Source organism: Aythya ferina (assembly GCF_964211825.1).
Source record: "Aythya ferina genome assembly, chromosome: 1".
Taxonomy (NCBI): domain Eukaryota; kingdom Metazoa; phylum Chordata; class Aves; order Anseriformes; family Anatidae; genus Aythya; species Aythya ferina.
Genome location: NC_140296.1, coordinates 125,443,694 through 125,460,542, shown reverse-complemented (window position 1 = coordinate 125,460,542; position 16,849 = coordinate 125,443,694). Strand labels below are relative to the sequence as shown.

The following is a 16,849-nucleotide window of genomic DNA, read 5'->3' as shown; positions in this document are numbered from 1 at the left end:
TGTAGCTTAAGGCAGGCTGCAGTGAGGTGGGGATCAGGCTCTTCTTCTAAACACTAAGTGTTAAGACAAGGGGAAATGGCCTCAACCTTTCCTTAAACACCCCCAGGGACGGTGACTCTACCAGCTCCTTGGGCAACCTGTTCCAATGCCTAACCACTCTTTCTGAGAAGAAATTTCTCTTAATTTCCAACCTGAAATTTCCAACTTGACTAGATGTGTCTATAGCAGAAAGCAAAACTCTACATATTTTTGCCATCCCATTGTAGCCAACAGGCCCACCTGTATTTAAGGGTTTGTGAGTTGTGCATTTGCATGCTAGTTTTAATATAGTCCCACCTTCCACAAAGTGTCAGGAATCATTTGTATATTGGTTTTGCAATGTAACACTTCAGTAATATATTGAACAAAGCATGGTATAAGCCAGTTTCCGAAATGGAAACAGCTAATACTTCCTCCCTCCCCATGCAGGGAACCTTTTCCCATTCTCATTCCTTGAGATACTACCTTCATAGAGCTCTGATGTCATCTTCTCATTGACAAGCTCTGGAGCTGCTTCCATTAGAGCCACTGCAGCCTCCACGCTATTATACAAGGCAGCTACATGAAGGGCAGTCTCCCCTGTTGCACCTAGAAACAGTAAGGGAAGCACATGAGTCATATAGACATTTAGACATAAGCTAGATGGGACAAAATAAGATATGGAAATATTGGGGTGGAGAGTTACGGGAATGCTAAGTTCTCCTTTGAGTACTGCCAGGTGCCACCTCATCATACATGGTAATGGCCACATAAGTGCAAGCAGCAGCAGACTCACACATCAAGTAAAATGTAAAAAAAGGCCTGTTCAAGCTGTAAAACTCTGAACTTCACCAACCATTTAGGATTTGATGACAGGAGTTAGAGAACTCACTTTATTGCAAGGCTGCTGACATACATTTAAAGCCAATTGATTCTGCCAATGCAAATATTGTAACAAACTAACTTACTACTATGCTCATTGTAGCAGTCTCTTGCTTTGCCCAGAAAACAATTTAGAGCAAATAATTGCATTACCTCTCTGGTAGATATCACATGTTCCATCAATGAGAAGTTTCCTAATGGCTGGGATGTTGTTCTCCTTGGCAGCCTGGAGGAGCGGGGACTCACAGATCCTGCAGTCAAGTAAAAGTGGCTGCTAAGGAACACAGAGAAACACATGGTGCCTGTCTACAGAACATTTCTTGAGAGAGTATGAACTTTCAAAAATTTCCCTAAAAGACAAGTAATGCACCATTTGAGGTATTTTTGAATTTAAAAAAAAAAAAAAAAAAAAAAAAAGGAACCAACAAAAGCAAACAAATGCAGGGGTAAAACAAGCAAGCAAGCAGGCAGGTAGTTAGTTCATTATCTCCTATCTTACTGATGCTCAACCATACGGTGGCAGCAGAGGGAAAGCTAGGAGAAATGCGTAACTAAGTCTGAAATGTTTCTGGTTTATATAGCCCACATTTTGAGGCCCAGAAGATACGGAATGACAGGTCATATGATACTCTTCCTGCCAGTAAGCTAGTTATATCAAGACCCAGAAGAAAAACAAGTAGGTAAATAAATAAATAAAAGTTTTGAAAATAATAATGTTTTAAATGATTTTAAAAAAATCTGCATCTGAACTTCTCCCATAATTAATAGAAAAGAAGAAGTACAAATAAGCATTCCCTGTGTGTCTTAATAAGGTTTCCTACGGGACAATTCATGGAAGAAGATCTGAAATAGTTACTCATCAAACAAAGTTATGAGGAAAATTGAAAAGCTTAGTTATACTATTTTTTCTCTGATGTTGAGAAAATCAAGGAAATTAACAGGAACTAAAATGTATGCCAATGCTAGAAAAGAGCATGTAATCAGACATGTTCCAGACCAAACTATTCATTTATAGTTGAAGAATGCCTTTGGCACTTCCACCAGACTGGATTATTTTAGTAGTTCCTTTGGTGTTGATTAAGAATTTACAAGTACAGTCACCAAAATTCAAGTAGGTCTGTTGATGCAAACAGCAGATTGAGGGAGGTGCTTCTCCTCCTCCTCTATTCAGTATTGGTGAGGCAACACCTAGAGTACTGTGTCAAGTTTTGCACTCCTCAGTATGAAAGACATATGCAGCTCCTAGAGAGAGTTCAGCAAAGGACAATGAACATGATTAAGGGAATGAAGTATCTCTCATATGAGGAAAGGCTGAGAGAGCTAGGACTGTTTAGCCTAGAAGAGAAGGCTCAGGAGAAATCTCAAAGTGCATGAATATCTGAAGCTAGGATATAAAGAGGATGGGAGCCAGGCTCTTTTCAGTGCAGCCTGGTGACAGGACAAGAGGCCATAGACACAAACTGAAACACAGGAGGTTCTGTCTGAACTTCAGGAAAACAGTTCTTTACTGTGAGGGCAACTGAGTACAGGCACAGGTGGCCCAGATGGCCCAGACAGGCTGTAGAATCTCCATTTTGGGGGGTAATCAAAAGCTATCTGGATATGGTCCTGGTCAACCTGCTACAAGTGATCCTGCCTGAGCAAGGGGATTGGAACTAGGTGACCTCCAGAGGTCCTTTCCAACCTCAACCATTCTGTAATATTCTAGAAATCACAGCAGTAGACAATCAACTCTTTTAATTTAGTGTAGCCCTTGCAATATTCAATGCTTCTTCAGCTTCTGTTCTGACATGATGTCTGTAAGCTACCTGCCCTCAACTACTAGTGTAAAAATGGCAAAACAGGAATCTTTAAACTTGAAAACCACATCTCCAAATCATAAATACATTTTAAATACGTAAATACGTTATGTGTTTTTGTTGTCGTTGTTGTTTTTAAATATGTCCAGTGCATCAGGTTTGAATGCCTTGGACAGGCATTCTTTCAGTCTACTTAATTTGTCTAAAACTTAGGTGATCAACCTGAGCTGGTCATCTGGGTACTCAGTACAATCAGTGGATAGAAGTGTACCTATAATGCACTGTAGTTAGTGAGACTGACTATGTAGTCTATAGTGGCTTAGACAAGTAAGTTAGGCAAGATAAACCTCATGCATGACGTGATTCTAGATGTACTGAATTCTGCTTCTTCATAGATAAAATACAGCTGTTGCAGAGCTTTACACTTGCTTGGGAAACTGAACAAACTCAGTCCTCTGCCATATATGCCACTCATTTTTACACTTCCTTTTACGTATTACCACCTGTGTTGCCCTGTTTGCCCATGCTACCCTTGGTAGCAGGCTGAGAAGGGCCAGCGGCCTCAGATTTTGTGGCAATGTCTAATTAGCAAATGAAGTACAAAAAAAATCTGTAAAACAAGCAAAAGAGTAAAAGAATAATCACGGTGAATGATTGGTGAATAATTCAGCATAACTTATCTGCAAACTCCAGCTGAAGGAGCTGTTAAGTCTCTTCTAAGACACATATGAATGGAGCAACTGGCTTTCATCCCCAGGCCTCACAGATCCTGAATGGGGTTATTGCACTCATTAACACAGACCATACTTATGCTTTTAAATTACAAAGAATAAACCGGTTCTATAGGTGATGAGGAACACCCTTCAAACCTGCCACTTAGGATTTTAATGTGCCCTGTTATCCCAAAGTATAAGGACAAAAAGCAGGAAAGTCTAACCTTGAGATGCTTGAAGAAAGACCCTTGGCACAATATTGAGTGTACTTGAGTACAACTTATATTGCTGATGTCTTGGTTTTGGTTTCTTCTGGGGAGGATGGAGGAGTTAACATTGTGACAGAGCTGGGTCACAGACCTGCTTCAGTTTCAGGAAAAAAAGAAGCAGCATCCAGTTTCCCAGAGGAGTTAGGAAAACCCTGAACCAAAAGAGACCAAATGTTTTCTAGATAATAAATAAAAGAGGTATTTGCAGGGGGAAAAATTAAAATGGTATGGAAAACTTGAACAACGGGTTCCATCTCTTCCTATAAGTTAGCCAAAATATCATGCAAAATATTTCATAAATAAAAACTTATTTACAGTTTTCTTATTTACTGCCTTCCGAGAAGAATGGAAAAATTGTTTTTAATTAAATTGTTGCTGTACTAGTTACTTGCCATGTGTGCTTAGTCATTGACCAAATAAGCTTTGACTGTTTTCAAAATGATGAGTTGCAACTAAAAATTACACACACGCACACACACACACACACACACAAGAACAAATGAACTAATAATTTGGGGTTATTATCTCTGCTATCCTACAATATATTCAGATTAATCTTTTCATTACAGAATCACAGAATCACAGAATTTCTAGGTTGGAAGAGACCTCAAGATCATCAAGTCCAACCTCTGACCTAACGCTAGCAGTCCCCACTAAACCATATCCCTAGGCTCTACATCTAAACGTCTTTTGAAGACTTCCAGGGACGGTGACTCCACCACTTCCCTGGCCAGCCTGTTCCAATGCCTCACAACCCTTTCAGTGAAGAAGTTCTTCCTAACATCTAACCTAAAACTCCCCTGGCTCAACTTAAGCCCATTCCGCCTCGTCCTGTCACCAGGCACGTGGGAGAACAGACCAACCCCCACCTCACTACAGCCTCCTTTAAGGTACCTGTAGAGAGCGATAAGGTCGCCCCTGAGCCTCCTCTTCTCCAGGCCGAATAAGCCCAGCTCCCTCAGCCGCTCCTTGTAGGACTTGTTCTCCAGGCCCCTCGCCAGCTTGGTTGCCCTTCTCTGGACCCGCTCAAGCACCTCGATGTCCTTCTTGTAGCGAGGGGTCCAAAACTGAACACAGTACTTGAGGTGTGGCCTCACCAGAGCTGAGTACAGGGGGACGATCACCTCCCTAGCCCTGCTGGTCACGCTGTTTCTTATGCAAGCCAGGATGCTGTTGGCCTTCTTGGCCACCTGAGCACACTGCTGGCTCATATTCAGCCGACTATCCACCATCACTCCCAGGTCCTTCTCTGCCTGGCAGCTCTCCAACCACTCATCTCCCAGCCTGTAGCTCTGCTTGGGGTTATTGAACCCCAGGTGAAGGACCCGGCACTTGGCCTTGTTGAACTTCATGCAGTTGACCTCAGCCCATCGGTCCAGCCTATCCAGATCCTCCTGCAGATCCTTCCTACCCTCAAGCAGATCGACACACGCGCATAGCTTGGTGTCATCTGCAAACTTACTGAGGGTGCACTCGATGCCCTCGTCCAGATCATCGATGAAGATATTAAAGAGGACCGGCCCCAGCACTGAGCCCTGGGGGACGCCACTAGTGACTGGCCTCCAACTGGACTTGGCTCCATTCACCACGACTCTTTGGGCCCAGCTATCCAGCCAGTTTCTAACCCAACGAAGCGTGCGCCAGTCCAAGCCTAGGGCAGCCAGTTTCTTGAGGAGAATGCTGTGGGAGACGGTGTCAAAAGCCTTGCTGAAGTCAAGGTAGACCACATCCACAGCCCTTCCCTCATCCACCCAGCGCGTCACTTTGTCATAGAAGACAAAGAGCTGACATAGAAGACAAAGAGCATTCATAAGAGCTGTCCAGGATAGATTCGTTTGATATTTTTCTTTTTGTTTCTTTTAAATGAAAAAAAAATAAGTAGCTGAAGTTCAAGAGTTAAAGATTTAAGGGAATGAAAGACCCCCAAATCCAAAAGAAACAGGCTATGTCTCATGAGTTTTAAGTATGAAATAGCAAGAGAATGCTCTCTCCAAATGGGTTAAGTCCAGCTTTAGATCTGTGTTCAGATATAAGTTTTGTGCTTTTATCTTGCCCTGGTGATGTTTCCTTTCTCACTTTTTTGTGCACCCCCTAAGAGGGTTAGAGAGAGTGCTGATGTTGTGCCAGCACTGCTCAGCAACAGACACAACACTGGTGTGATAACACTGCCGTTCTAGCTATAAGTGCAGAGCACAGAACTGTATGGGCTGCTGCAGGGAAAGTTAACATCCCAGCCAGACCCAGTACAGTAGTTGAATTGCACTTTTCTTTGTTCACTGAACACGTGGTATATTTGAGCAGGAAGAAACCAAATGAGATTGAATAAGAGCAAGTGTAGAATCCTGCACCTGGGAAGGAACAACCCGAAGTATCAGTACAGGCTGGGGGATGACCTGCTGAAAAGGAGCTCTGCAGAGAAGGACCTGGGGGTCCTGGTGGACGACAGCTTGACCACGAGTCAGCGCTGTGCCCTCATGGCCAAGAGGGCTAATGGGATCCTGGCGTGCATTAAAAGGAGCGTGGCCAGCAGGTCAAGGGAGGTGATCCTCCCCCTCTACTCTGCCCTGATCAGGTCTCACCTGGAGTACTGTGTCCAATTCTGGGCTCCCCAGTACAAGAAAGACAGAGATCTCCTGGAAAGAGTCCAGCAGAGGGCCACAAAGATGATACCTGGATGCCTGGAGCATCTCCCCTATGAGGAAAGGCTGAGAGACCTGGGTCTGTTCAGCCTGGAGAAAAGAAGACTGAGGGAGGATCTTATCAATGTTTTTAAATACCTGAGGTGTGGGAGACAGAGGGATTTGGCCAAACTCTTTTCAGTGGTCTGTGGGGACAGGGCAAAGGGCAATGGCCACAAGATGGAGCACAGGATGTTCTGCACCAACATGCAAAAGAACTTCTTCACGGTAAGGGTGATGGACCACTGGAACAGGATGCCCAAGGAGGTTGTGGAGTCTCCTCTGGAGATATTCAAGGCCTGTCTGAACACCTACCTGGCCAGCCTGCTCTAAAGAACCTGCTTTGGCAGAGGGGTTGGACCCAATGATCTCTTGACATCCCTTCCAACCCCTACAATTCTGTGATTCTGTGATCTTGTTTCTGCTATCTCAAAGTACAGATTTTTAATTTATTCTTAATCACCTAGCATGGCTCAGGTGATGTAATGTGTGAAGTGGAATAAGTCTAACTTCAGCCCTCTTTTTCCTACCAGCCACATTATGTTCTTTTACCACAGTATAATAACAACCTACAGCGGACTACATACTAGGACACACACGTGAAAAAAAAAAAAAAAATAAAATAATAATAAAAAAAAAGGTGGGACAACTACATTGGTCAAACCATAAACCCATAAACTTGAAGAAATATTCAATGCTTTCTCCTTGTGATGCCACCAATTTCTTCCTTGCATTCTGGTATTACTTAGCTGTAGTTTATGGACATGTAGTTTACAGAGCAAATACAATATGCGTTTTGCTTTAGTTGATTACACTGACATTAGAATACATTATGAATATAACTCTATTGTAAGCCACAAGATAGCCCACATCAGAGAGAGAGAGAGAGGCCTATGGCATAAGATGTTTTATCAGAACTTGTGCTTATTAGGATAATTTAATAACAAAGTCATAGAAAAACAAGCAACATAAATTCTGTGGCTTATGGATATATATTTCTTGCTTTAGATTATTCTTTTAAATGCAATACTATAGACTCTTGAAGCAGAAATAATTCTTTGATATGCAGTTTTTTCTGAATTTAATCCACCTGAAATATTTGAATTCAGCACAGCTTTACAGCAGAAGGAGACTGAAACACTGAGACAAAAGCAAAACAAAAAGAAGTATCAGAAATCCACAGATAAATAGGAATCATATGAATAACTGTGAACTAATGGGTACAGGCTATAGGTAAAGTCAGAACAAATTCAATAAAATACAATAAAAGTAACATTTCCTATTACCAATAGCATCCTATTTTCTAAATCAGTAGAAACTAGGCTAGAAAAACAGTAGAAGTTAAGAAGAAATAGAATAGAAGAATTCTTAACTTCTAAAGAATAGAAGTTAAGAAATTCAGAATATAAAGAACCAAACTGAACAAACCATGGAGTCATTCTGACATATTTTTTTGGTGTCCTTCAAATTCTTGGCCTTGCTGCTCTGAGAAGTATTACTTATTTAGCTTACTCATGCATTAGTTGCGTTAGCTGCTAATTATATGACGAGAACATGACATCCAGGATCAGGCAAATAGGGACAAAATAAAGTAACACTTTGAGCAAATGTTATAAATTTCAATGTCACTAAAGCAAACTCATCACCTCTGCCAGTATTTTGGCTGAGGAAGACTGTTTTCCTGGAGAACTTAACTTTCAGAGGCAGGAAGTGGGAAGAAGGTGGGGTTTTCCATAGTATAAACAACACTACAATTAATTTGTTGATGCTTTACTGGGTAGGCATTTATCCCTCAAATGACCTCAGAGAGGAGGAAAGATTGGGCAAGAGACAATGTGGGAGGACGCAAACACAATACCTTTCTCAAAAAACTCTCCAAAGCCCATGTAAACAACTAGTTAAATTAGAAGCCTGCTAAGAGGTTGACACCTAATAAACAATGTACTCAGCTTTCAGAAATCTAGGGGAAAATTGTCAAAACTCCCTACTTGTAGGGATCTCCAACTGGGGTCAGAGAATTGGAGATCACAGGCCAAATAGCAAGCTGGTGATGAACCCAGGATTGTTGGTAAATGTCATAGCACACTGCCTGTGATGCCTCAAAAGTCCATGACATATGTTTATACCATATGCTTCTATTATCATTTAGTTTTCAGACCTCTAATTGGAGAAGTATTTTACTCTCATTTAAAACATACTATCATAACTGTCAACTCGTTTTTAATAAGTTTAATGAATTACAGCAATGTGCTGAGCATATAAATGTTGACAAATAGATGATGCCGATTTAAAAAAAAAAAAAAAAAAAAAAAAACACAAAAAAATACAAATGAACCTAGAACCTTCAAACATTTGAATATATTGAACTGCTTAAAAAAACAGTTCTGCAGTTCTGCATATTTGGCCAATTTTATTCCTGATCCATTATGAACAGCATGAATTTTACATATTACAACTCTAGTTTCTGTGTTAAAGCAGCAGGAAATAAATAAATAAATAAATAAATAAATAAATAAATAACTTGGTCTCTTAACAGAGTTTTTGACAGTACATGCTTAGATTCTATAAAGTACCATTATGCCACCAGACAGATTTCAAAGATGATTCAGAGGCATATTTAGACACATATTTAGAGAGAAGATAATTCAGCACATCTAAGTGAATCTGCTGTTCTAAATCATTCCTTTAATCAACTATGGAATCAAGGGACACTAAGCTCTTACTTTATCCATTTACTTTAGATATGTAACACCAAGTAGTGCTGATGTTGCCTTATACACTACAATAGTAGCTGTCTGGAAGCACACACAGGTTCCTCTTACTGAGCCAAGCTGTAGCTGTCTTGAGACACTTGGTGAGTGTTGGTGTTGAGACAGTGGAACAGGTTGTTCAGAAAAGTAGTGGATGCCTGATCCCTGGAAGTGGTCAAAGTCTGGTTGGATAGGGGTTTGAGCAACCTAATCTAGTAGAAGATGTCTCTGCCCATGGAAGGTGGGATGGAGCTAACTGATCTTTAAAAGTCTTTTCCAACCCTAAGTATTCTATGATTACTATAAGTCAATTTTCTTAATAGATAGTGAGATGCTCAGGAAGCTGTGAGTTGTTTTTCAATATAGGTAAGGCCAAAATCAGGAACACCCAAAAATCCATTGTGAAACAAAGGGAAGATAGAATGTAGGTCATCTGCTGACTGAGAGAGTCATGTAAAATAGTTTTAAATGAGATTAAAGATTTCACAAACACTTTCTGATGGCAACATGTATCCTTCTGGATTAATGGCTTCCTAAGTACTTCTTTTAGAGTGCATCCTGCTAATTGCATTTAAGAGGAATACAAGAACTCCATAAATCTTATCTCTACTGTAAAAATAGGAATTTAGATTCATAGGGTTATCGTTTGAAAAATTAAAGAATTATACTAAATATGTGAACTCTTTGGAAAACCCGCAATCTGAAACTGCCTTTTTCAAAACTGGGCTCACTTGAGGTGTAATGAAGCATTTATTTCTCCTCCTTTCTTCCCTTCTCAGATTCTACTGCTTAAGTCATTCCCATTATGGAGATTTCCTATTGTTTGCTACAGTTTAAGATTGACATCTGCTAGCTTCATGCGTTATCCCTACACCTATGTCAGCTACAGAGATTCTAAAGCAGTTCTTTGTAACTTGGCTATAAATTCATCTGCAGGATATTATTTCAACTTCCCCTGTCATGTTCAGATTGTCCACGCTAAACACTTCATTATGGCATGGCCAAAGAAAATTCATCTTCACACTCCCTTCTGCTGCATGTTTTTGTGAATATATGCACGTCATTACAAGAGCAGTGGATTGCCAGAAAGAGGATCAATCTAACTGGATGCTAAAGACTGAGATATAAAGTAACAGTACAAAGTGAACAAGAGACAGATGATAGGGGCTTGGATAAGCAATACAGAAGCAGGGACAGCAAATTTTAAACTCTTGTGCATCTATGTTGAAGCCCTTTCAGCTGTCAGTAAAATAAAAAGAAATAAATGAAATGGGTTACTAACTAGTAATGTCACTAGGAAAAAAAAAAAAAAAAAAAAAAAAAAAAAAAAAAAAAAAAAAGATATTTAAGCTGTCTTCTTCACTGAGTAGCAATCTTGTTCAGTCAGTTCCAGCAAGGCTATCTCCTATCTTTCTTTTTTCTTTTTTTTTTTTTTTTAAATCTGTGTCTGTGAGCACCCCAAAAATACTCTCTTGCTAGAATTGGATTAATAGTTCATCAGAGGTTACTTTTTATTATCACTAAGTTATTTATTTTAAAAGCAAAACAAAACAAAAAAAAAGTTATCTGAAACACAACCTCTCCCTGCATCAGAACTTCCAACCTTCTTCAGGAATGTTTTTCTTTTATTTCAGTTTTGTTCCTCACCCTGTGTCTAACTGCTTTTCTCTATCTATTTTTTAATTTGTTCTTTTTATAGGTAAATAACTTCCAAAAATCAATGAGTCTAAGCCATATCTTAGGCACTCATGCCAAATGCGCACTTGTTTGTATATTGAGAGTTCTGGAGGACCTTTACACCAACGCAATTGAAGTGTTTTGTTTTCCATTATTAGACTCAAAAATTCCATCAGGATGAAGGTGTAATAGTATAAGAAAAAAAAAAAATTCATGCCTTTGACTTAATTTTACATGTAGAAGCAAAATTTTTTCAACAGACTGCTCTTTGCATCTTGACTACTCAGAACTGTTACTGAACAGTATTACAGGTAGAACTGGAATCTTCTTTTCACTGTGAAGACATCTTTTGAAGCAAAGGAACCAATTAATATTGACAGGCATTGTGGATTTTAAGACAGGAGAGTTGTATGTTAATTTGTGCGCTGAAAACTCAGTAATGTTGTTTAGACTAAAGAAAAAAGAAAAGAAAAAACATCTCTTATGCACAACCCACCTGGCAAAGATTTGTCTAGAAGATGAAGGCTTTCTGTGTCTCCATACAACTCTTAAGCAAACCAATTCAACAGCATTAAACTGACCTAACTTTTATTTGTGCCATGTTTGTTTTCACAGGAGTCAAAGCACTTTACTAAAGCACCTGTGAGACTGAACAACCACAAAAAGATTTGGCAACTAAAGGGATTATAAAGCTTTCATTTCAGCATGGTTGGAGTGACTTCTGCCAGTTATGCAAAGCTAGCTCCTTGCAAGTTATGTGAATTGGTCCAAGCTCCTTTAATACATTGTTTCTCATAGCACAGATTTCTATAATTAACTGATGTGTAAAAGGGCTTTGATAATTCTGTTGAAATGTATCACACAAATTAAATGTTTTATTGTTATTAGAATAATTAAGTCTCACAGCATCCCAGGAAAGTCAGGTGATACCAGTAATCCCTGAGAAACAGCTGGGAAACACACATGAAATAGATGATATATCAATCCAAATTACAGAGGCAGGCAATAGCAGAAAGAAAAATAAAACTTAATAGTATGGGTCCATGTATTCAATTGCTTTAATTTATCGCTTGATTATTTTTGATAAACAGTGTAATTCTTATACTGTGGAGTTTAAAAAATTACACGCTAGGAAGATTCTGTTCATATTTACTTAGAACATTTTACACTGAAAGCCAGATAAAAACAAACAAAACAAAAGCCATCCAACCAAAGACTCTTATAGTTTCTGGGAGATGTGTTAAGCTGTGACAGGCGCGTGACTCCTCTTCACCTTTATCAGGCCTGCATTTTCAAAAATTTTTCTCTCTTTATTCAATCCATGATTATGAACCATGTTGGTTCTTCATTGTTATTGTTGTTTTAATATTCATAATGTTCATATGCTCCAGGCTATTCAAATCCAATATTTTAATTCCAAATTCTAGAATACACATATGAGCTGTGACCTCCATCTTCAGGATGCCTCACTGAGCTACAAGCTTGTTAAGGAGATTCTTGAATTGGAGAAGACCAGTAGAGTAAGGCATAATAACCTCTAAAGTCCTCTCTATTAGAAGGAGTTTGTATCACATTTCCTGAACTTGGATGTCACTTTGGGAAATGTTATACAGTGCAGGATTAAGCCAAAAAAAAAATACCTCACTGTGGATAATGCTGAGATCAAATTCCAGTAAGATTCAATGAACTAATACACATGACGAAGGAGAATAAACAGCAACACCAGTGAAGGTGAGAACTACCAAAACAGTTAGCTTCCAGGTTTTATCAGTATTAGTTGTGAGACAGTAAAAAGCATTCTTCTTCTAGTGCAGAATCATGACACGCAGAATTATGAATTCAGAACACAGTAGAAAAGTAGTACCATATTTGCCACTGGCTTTCAGTATGATAAAAGTGGAATGTAATTGCTGCTTATTCCAGTGTGTATTCCTTGTGTTAGTGCCATTAACATTTAGGTGAATTCAAGCTGATGTCACAACACTGCAGTTCCCCAGAAGAAAATGACAAGATGAAGTAAAAACAGTCTTTGTTTACAGCAGTGTTTCCATATAAACACAGGTTTTCTATGAGTAGATCCATACATAAATCACTACAGGAAGTTTTCTTTTTGTGTCTTTCTACCTGTACATAATTAAGAATATGAAAGCAATAAAAGTGATTCTAGTCCTTTGCAAAATGCTCCTTTTTGCTTTCTCAAAATCTGAGTATCTCTGGGGACAAAAACATGGCTGCCTAGGATGAAACAGAAATATAGAAAGGAAAGAGTAAGACAAGGGGAAGAAATGGTCCTGTCCCTCCTAAGGAAAAAAAAAAAATAAAAAATCACATATTGGCACCATGTTACTTTTGGGAAACACATACACCTAAAATTGGAGGGAAAAAATGTGTTTCCATGCAAGCCTCATTTCATGGACAGTGAAATCATATGAAGTACACGTGTTTTTACATAGATTTTTAGAAAGAAACACATAAATGTTGTTTTGGGGACCACTGGGGTTTCACCATAATAATTGATAAGAAATTTATGATTTTTCTGTTTTTCGCTGTCAGAAGCAATGCACAAGATATTCATGGGCCTGCAGCATACAACTTATGAGAAAAGGTTGAGGGAGCTGGGCTCGTTAGGCAAAGAGAAGGTTGAATGGCAATCCAATATCAGCCTACGTGAATAGGAGTGACAAAGAGGAAGGGGCCAAACCCTTCTTGGTAATAGCTAATTGGTAAACCATTTGGTTTGGCTACAACATCAAATGATGATTTCAGAAGTTCAGACTGAACACTAGGAAGAAAAAACAAATAAACAAAAACCAAACAAATAAAGAAACAAACAAAGAAACCCTTTAGCAGACAGAATACTACAACACTTTAACAGATTCCTAAAAAATCTCTGTCCTGGAAGGCTTTCAAGACACACACAAAGCCAAAGTGGTGCGATTTAGTGTTGGCAATAAACCAGCTTTGAGTAGGTAGTTAGATTAGAAACCTCCAGAGGTCTCCCACATCTCTGTGATATAAAATTGTGAAGATAATGTTATAAATATAAAAATATTAATGTCTTTAGACTTTTATCTTGTATCTGTTCACTTGGAGATTACAGAGTCTGAGAATGTATTTTTCAGTTACTTATGATGTTATTCATAAATGTATACAAAGTTAAACACTTCAGAGTTCTATGGAGAAAATAATGTTCCCACCCTCCCTTCCATTTTAAGTGTATTTATGTCTCACTGCTTTGAAATAAAACATCACGGGCCTTTGTTATTTTGTCAGAAGTTAAATGATGATGTGGAATTTCTTTCCCTAAAGACAGATAGGTACAGTGTACTGGGTCTGGCTGGAATGTTAACTTTCCCGGCAGCAGCCCATTCAGTGCCGTACTCTGTACTTGTAGCTGGAACAGCAGTGTTATCACACCAGCGTTGTGTCTACTGCTGAGCTACTGGAAGCAATTTTTGTTGTTTGAATACTGCAGACTTTGTGCATGCAGAAATAACAAGGAACAACAAAAAACAGATACAGCTGGATTTCTGTGAATGCTCCTGCATCCCTGCCTGTGGAGGGAGCAACCTTACACAACAGTAACAAACAGCCTTGATCCAGTATTTACATGTGAAAACACAAGCAATCTTCTTGATAACCATACAGTCTAAGAGAATTCTCTCTGTGAGATGTAGGTAATGACACCTGGTTGAAGGAATGAGAAATAGCAGTCAAACTGAGGAACTGAATGACCATCAGATTGTGGAACAATATTGCACCCATTCTATCAAACAGTAAGGGCAACCTTCAGAGAGACAGAAAGCAGAATCCCTGCAAAAAGCCATAATTTCAAACAAAGCTGACTGAAGTATAAATGCCACACACACTCTCAGTTAAAGCAAAACAAAACAAAAAACACTGCATGTGAGCTTTACCAGTGAAGAAGGAAAGTAAAAAACACATGTTATTAATTTGTGGGTGAAGCCCTGCACTCAGGGTAATTCAATGGAGATCTAGTAAATCCACTTGTGAAAGCAGATAAGATTGGAACTCCAGAAACATTCCACTTTGAAAGAAGAAGTCTGATAAAGAACAGTGCTCCAAGGTTTTTTAAAGCTTATTTACTGGCAGAAATGCCTAAGGGAAGAGAGTAAGAATGAGCTACAGGGAGAGAGCAGCAGAAGAAAGGGAAGGTGAGAATGCTACAATACACTGTACCTTTTCTGCTGGAGTAAGTAGATTTCATCCAGATGTTTATCCCAGGATTTTTTGCCTTGCAGCTTCTGACTTAGTCCATTCCAGATCCGGTAATAGAAGGGCTTGCTATCACCAAATAAAGGTACCCCCATTGGATGTCACTTTTTCTTTCTTGCCTAGTTGTCTGAAAGCCAGCAATCCTCACTATGAAAACAGTCAGGTGAGGCTTCCTACAGGGCACCACTTGTCTGCCTTTGATCTGTTACACAGAGGACACTGTCCTTCAACTGCATCGGCTCATCAAAGTACATGTAAAAACACAAAATAAAATCACTTCTCCCTAGCAGACCAGACCTCAAGCCTGATCAAGTATTTAGTTTCCAAAATAGCCCAACCCAAAGGTGTGTCTGATTTAGTAATAGCTCACCAGCAGCCTACACCTCACAAAGACCCTACACAGCACTGAGGAAATCAGTATAGCATTGAAGTCCCATGCTTCTACTATTATTTTTTTTCCAAAGGCAAGAATTCAGAAGTAATCACTCTCCTTATGTACCTCTGAATTCCTCTGGAAAGCAATCTCAAAATAAACAGCTAAACGTGTAAGGCAAAACACCTTTTAGCCGAGTGAACATGTGGGAACCTGCCCTAAAAGATACTGTGTACTGGGAAGGCGGTATAGAGGAGGACACACCTCTCATCCCAGCTGTCTGCAAATCCCATTAAAGACATAGTCATTACAGACTCCACCTTCTCTGTGTCAAACAAAATCACATCACTTCACAAGTTGGAAGGACAGTTTATATAGATTAATGCATAAATGTTTCATATTTCATTTTCCTTTGATTTTCTACAATCTCTCATTGTTTCTCCATGCTATTATTCGAGGAGAAACAGTCATCTCTTCAGAACTCTTGGTTTATTTATTACCATGCCAGATTTTACATCTAAACTTTTGCAAGCTCATGATATATCTTGTTTGTAGAAACAGAAGTCACCACAATGAAAAAGAACAATGCTTCAATGCAAACTTGAGGAATTTCATCCAAAAATGTAAGATTCATTGAATTATCCAGTTTTAGGAGAATGTGTCAGGTTAAATTGTCATTATGGGAAAAATGAATTCCTTGCTATATCAAGAGGTCAAAGCACAATACCAGCCAGATGTTGTAAGCAAAATGTTTTTTGTTACTTTGTTTTTTAAACAATATCACTAATACATCCCTTCTAGCATTCTTGGCATTGGGGGGGGGAGGGAGCAAACTATAGGAGGGGGGTGTGGGCAGGGAGCAACTCCACTCAAAGTTGAGCAAGATATTTAGATACTGAATAACTAAGTTAAGTGCTGTGGTAAAACAAACACAATCTCTATTTTCCTGGGTTGTTCTCCCAAGCACAGAACATTTTCTATTGTCTCTCCTTGCAGGGTAAAAACCCTGGAAGACTGCTATGAGCAGGGCAGGCAAGCAGTCACACATTATTCCCTCTTGTGGCCAGCAGTACTGCTGTCACCTAGATAGCTTCTCTAAGATAAAAGATGTAAATAACGTTCATCTAGCCAGTAGAGAACACAGATCTCAACTAGTCATGAAGGTAACAGTTGCAGCAGTCAATGTAATTCAAACAATTGCAAACCAGTGTCTCTGGTGGACTCCCTAAGTTGTCATGATAGGGGAGAGGCAGAGCTCATTACAGCTCACATGCTTCAGGCTGTTGTAAATCTGACTCAACAGTTCTCTTTTACCCACCAATATGAATACAAAATCTTAATACCGCAAAATAGTGCTTTTTATAATTCATGATACAAGTCATTTCCAAAGTTAGGAGAATGCAGAGCTGGAAGATAGCTGAAATATGGAAGAATACTGGGCCTAAGACTTTCTA

At 39.2% G+C, this 16,849-nt stretch overlaps 1 protein-coding gene across 4 annotated transcripts in view; it reads right to left on the bottom strand.

Moving 5' to 3' along the window:
• Positions 1-15,625, bottom strand: part of LOC311437899 (transient receptor potential cation channel subfamily V member 6-like) — a 33,136-nt gene extending 17,511 nt beyond the window's left edge. For 3 of the 4 annotated variants that reach the window (XM_084521729.1, XM_084521730.1, XM_084521731.1), the window contains exons 1-3: positions 14,987-15,625; positions 1,054-1,151; positions 505-627 (exon numbers count right to left, since the gene is read on the bottom strand). In XM_084521729.1, the coding sequence (XP_084377855.1) occupies positions 505-627; positions 1,054-1,151; positions 14,987-15,117 (352 nt within the window). In that variant the 5' untranslated portion in view covers positions 15,118-15,625. The remainder of the gene's footprint in view (positions 1-504; positions 628-1,053; positions 1,152-14,986) is intronic. The other variant, XM_084521728.1, reaches the window with a different exon arrangement.
• Between the last annotated feature and the right edge of the window lie 1,224 nt (positions 15,626-16,849).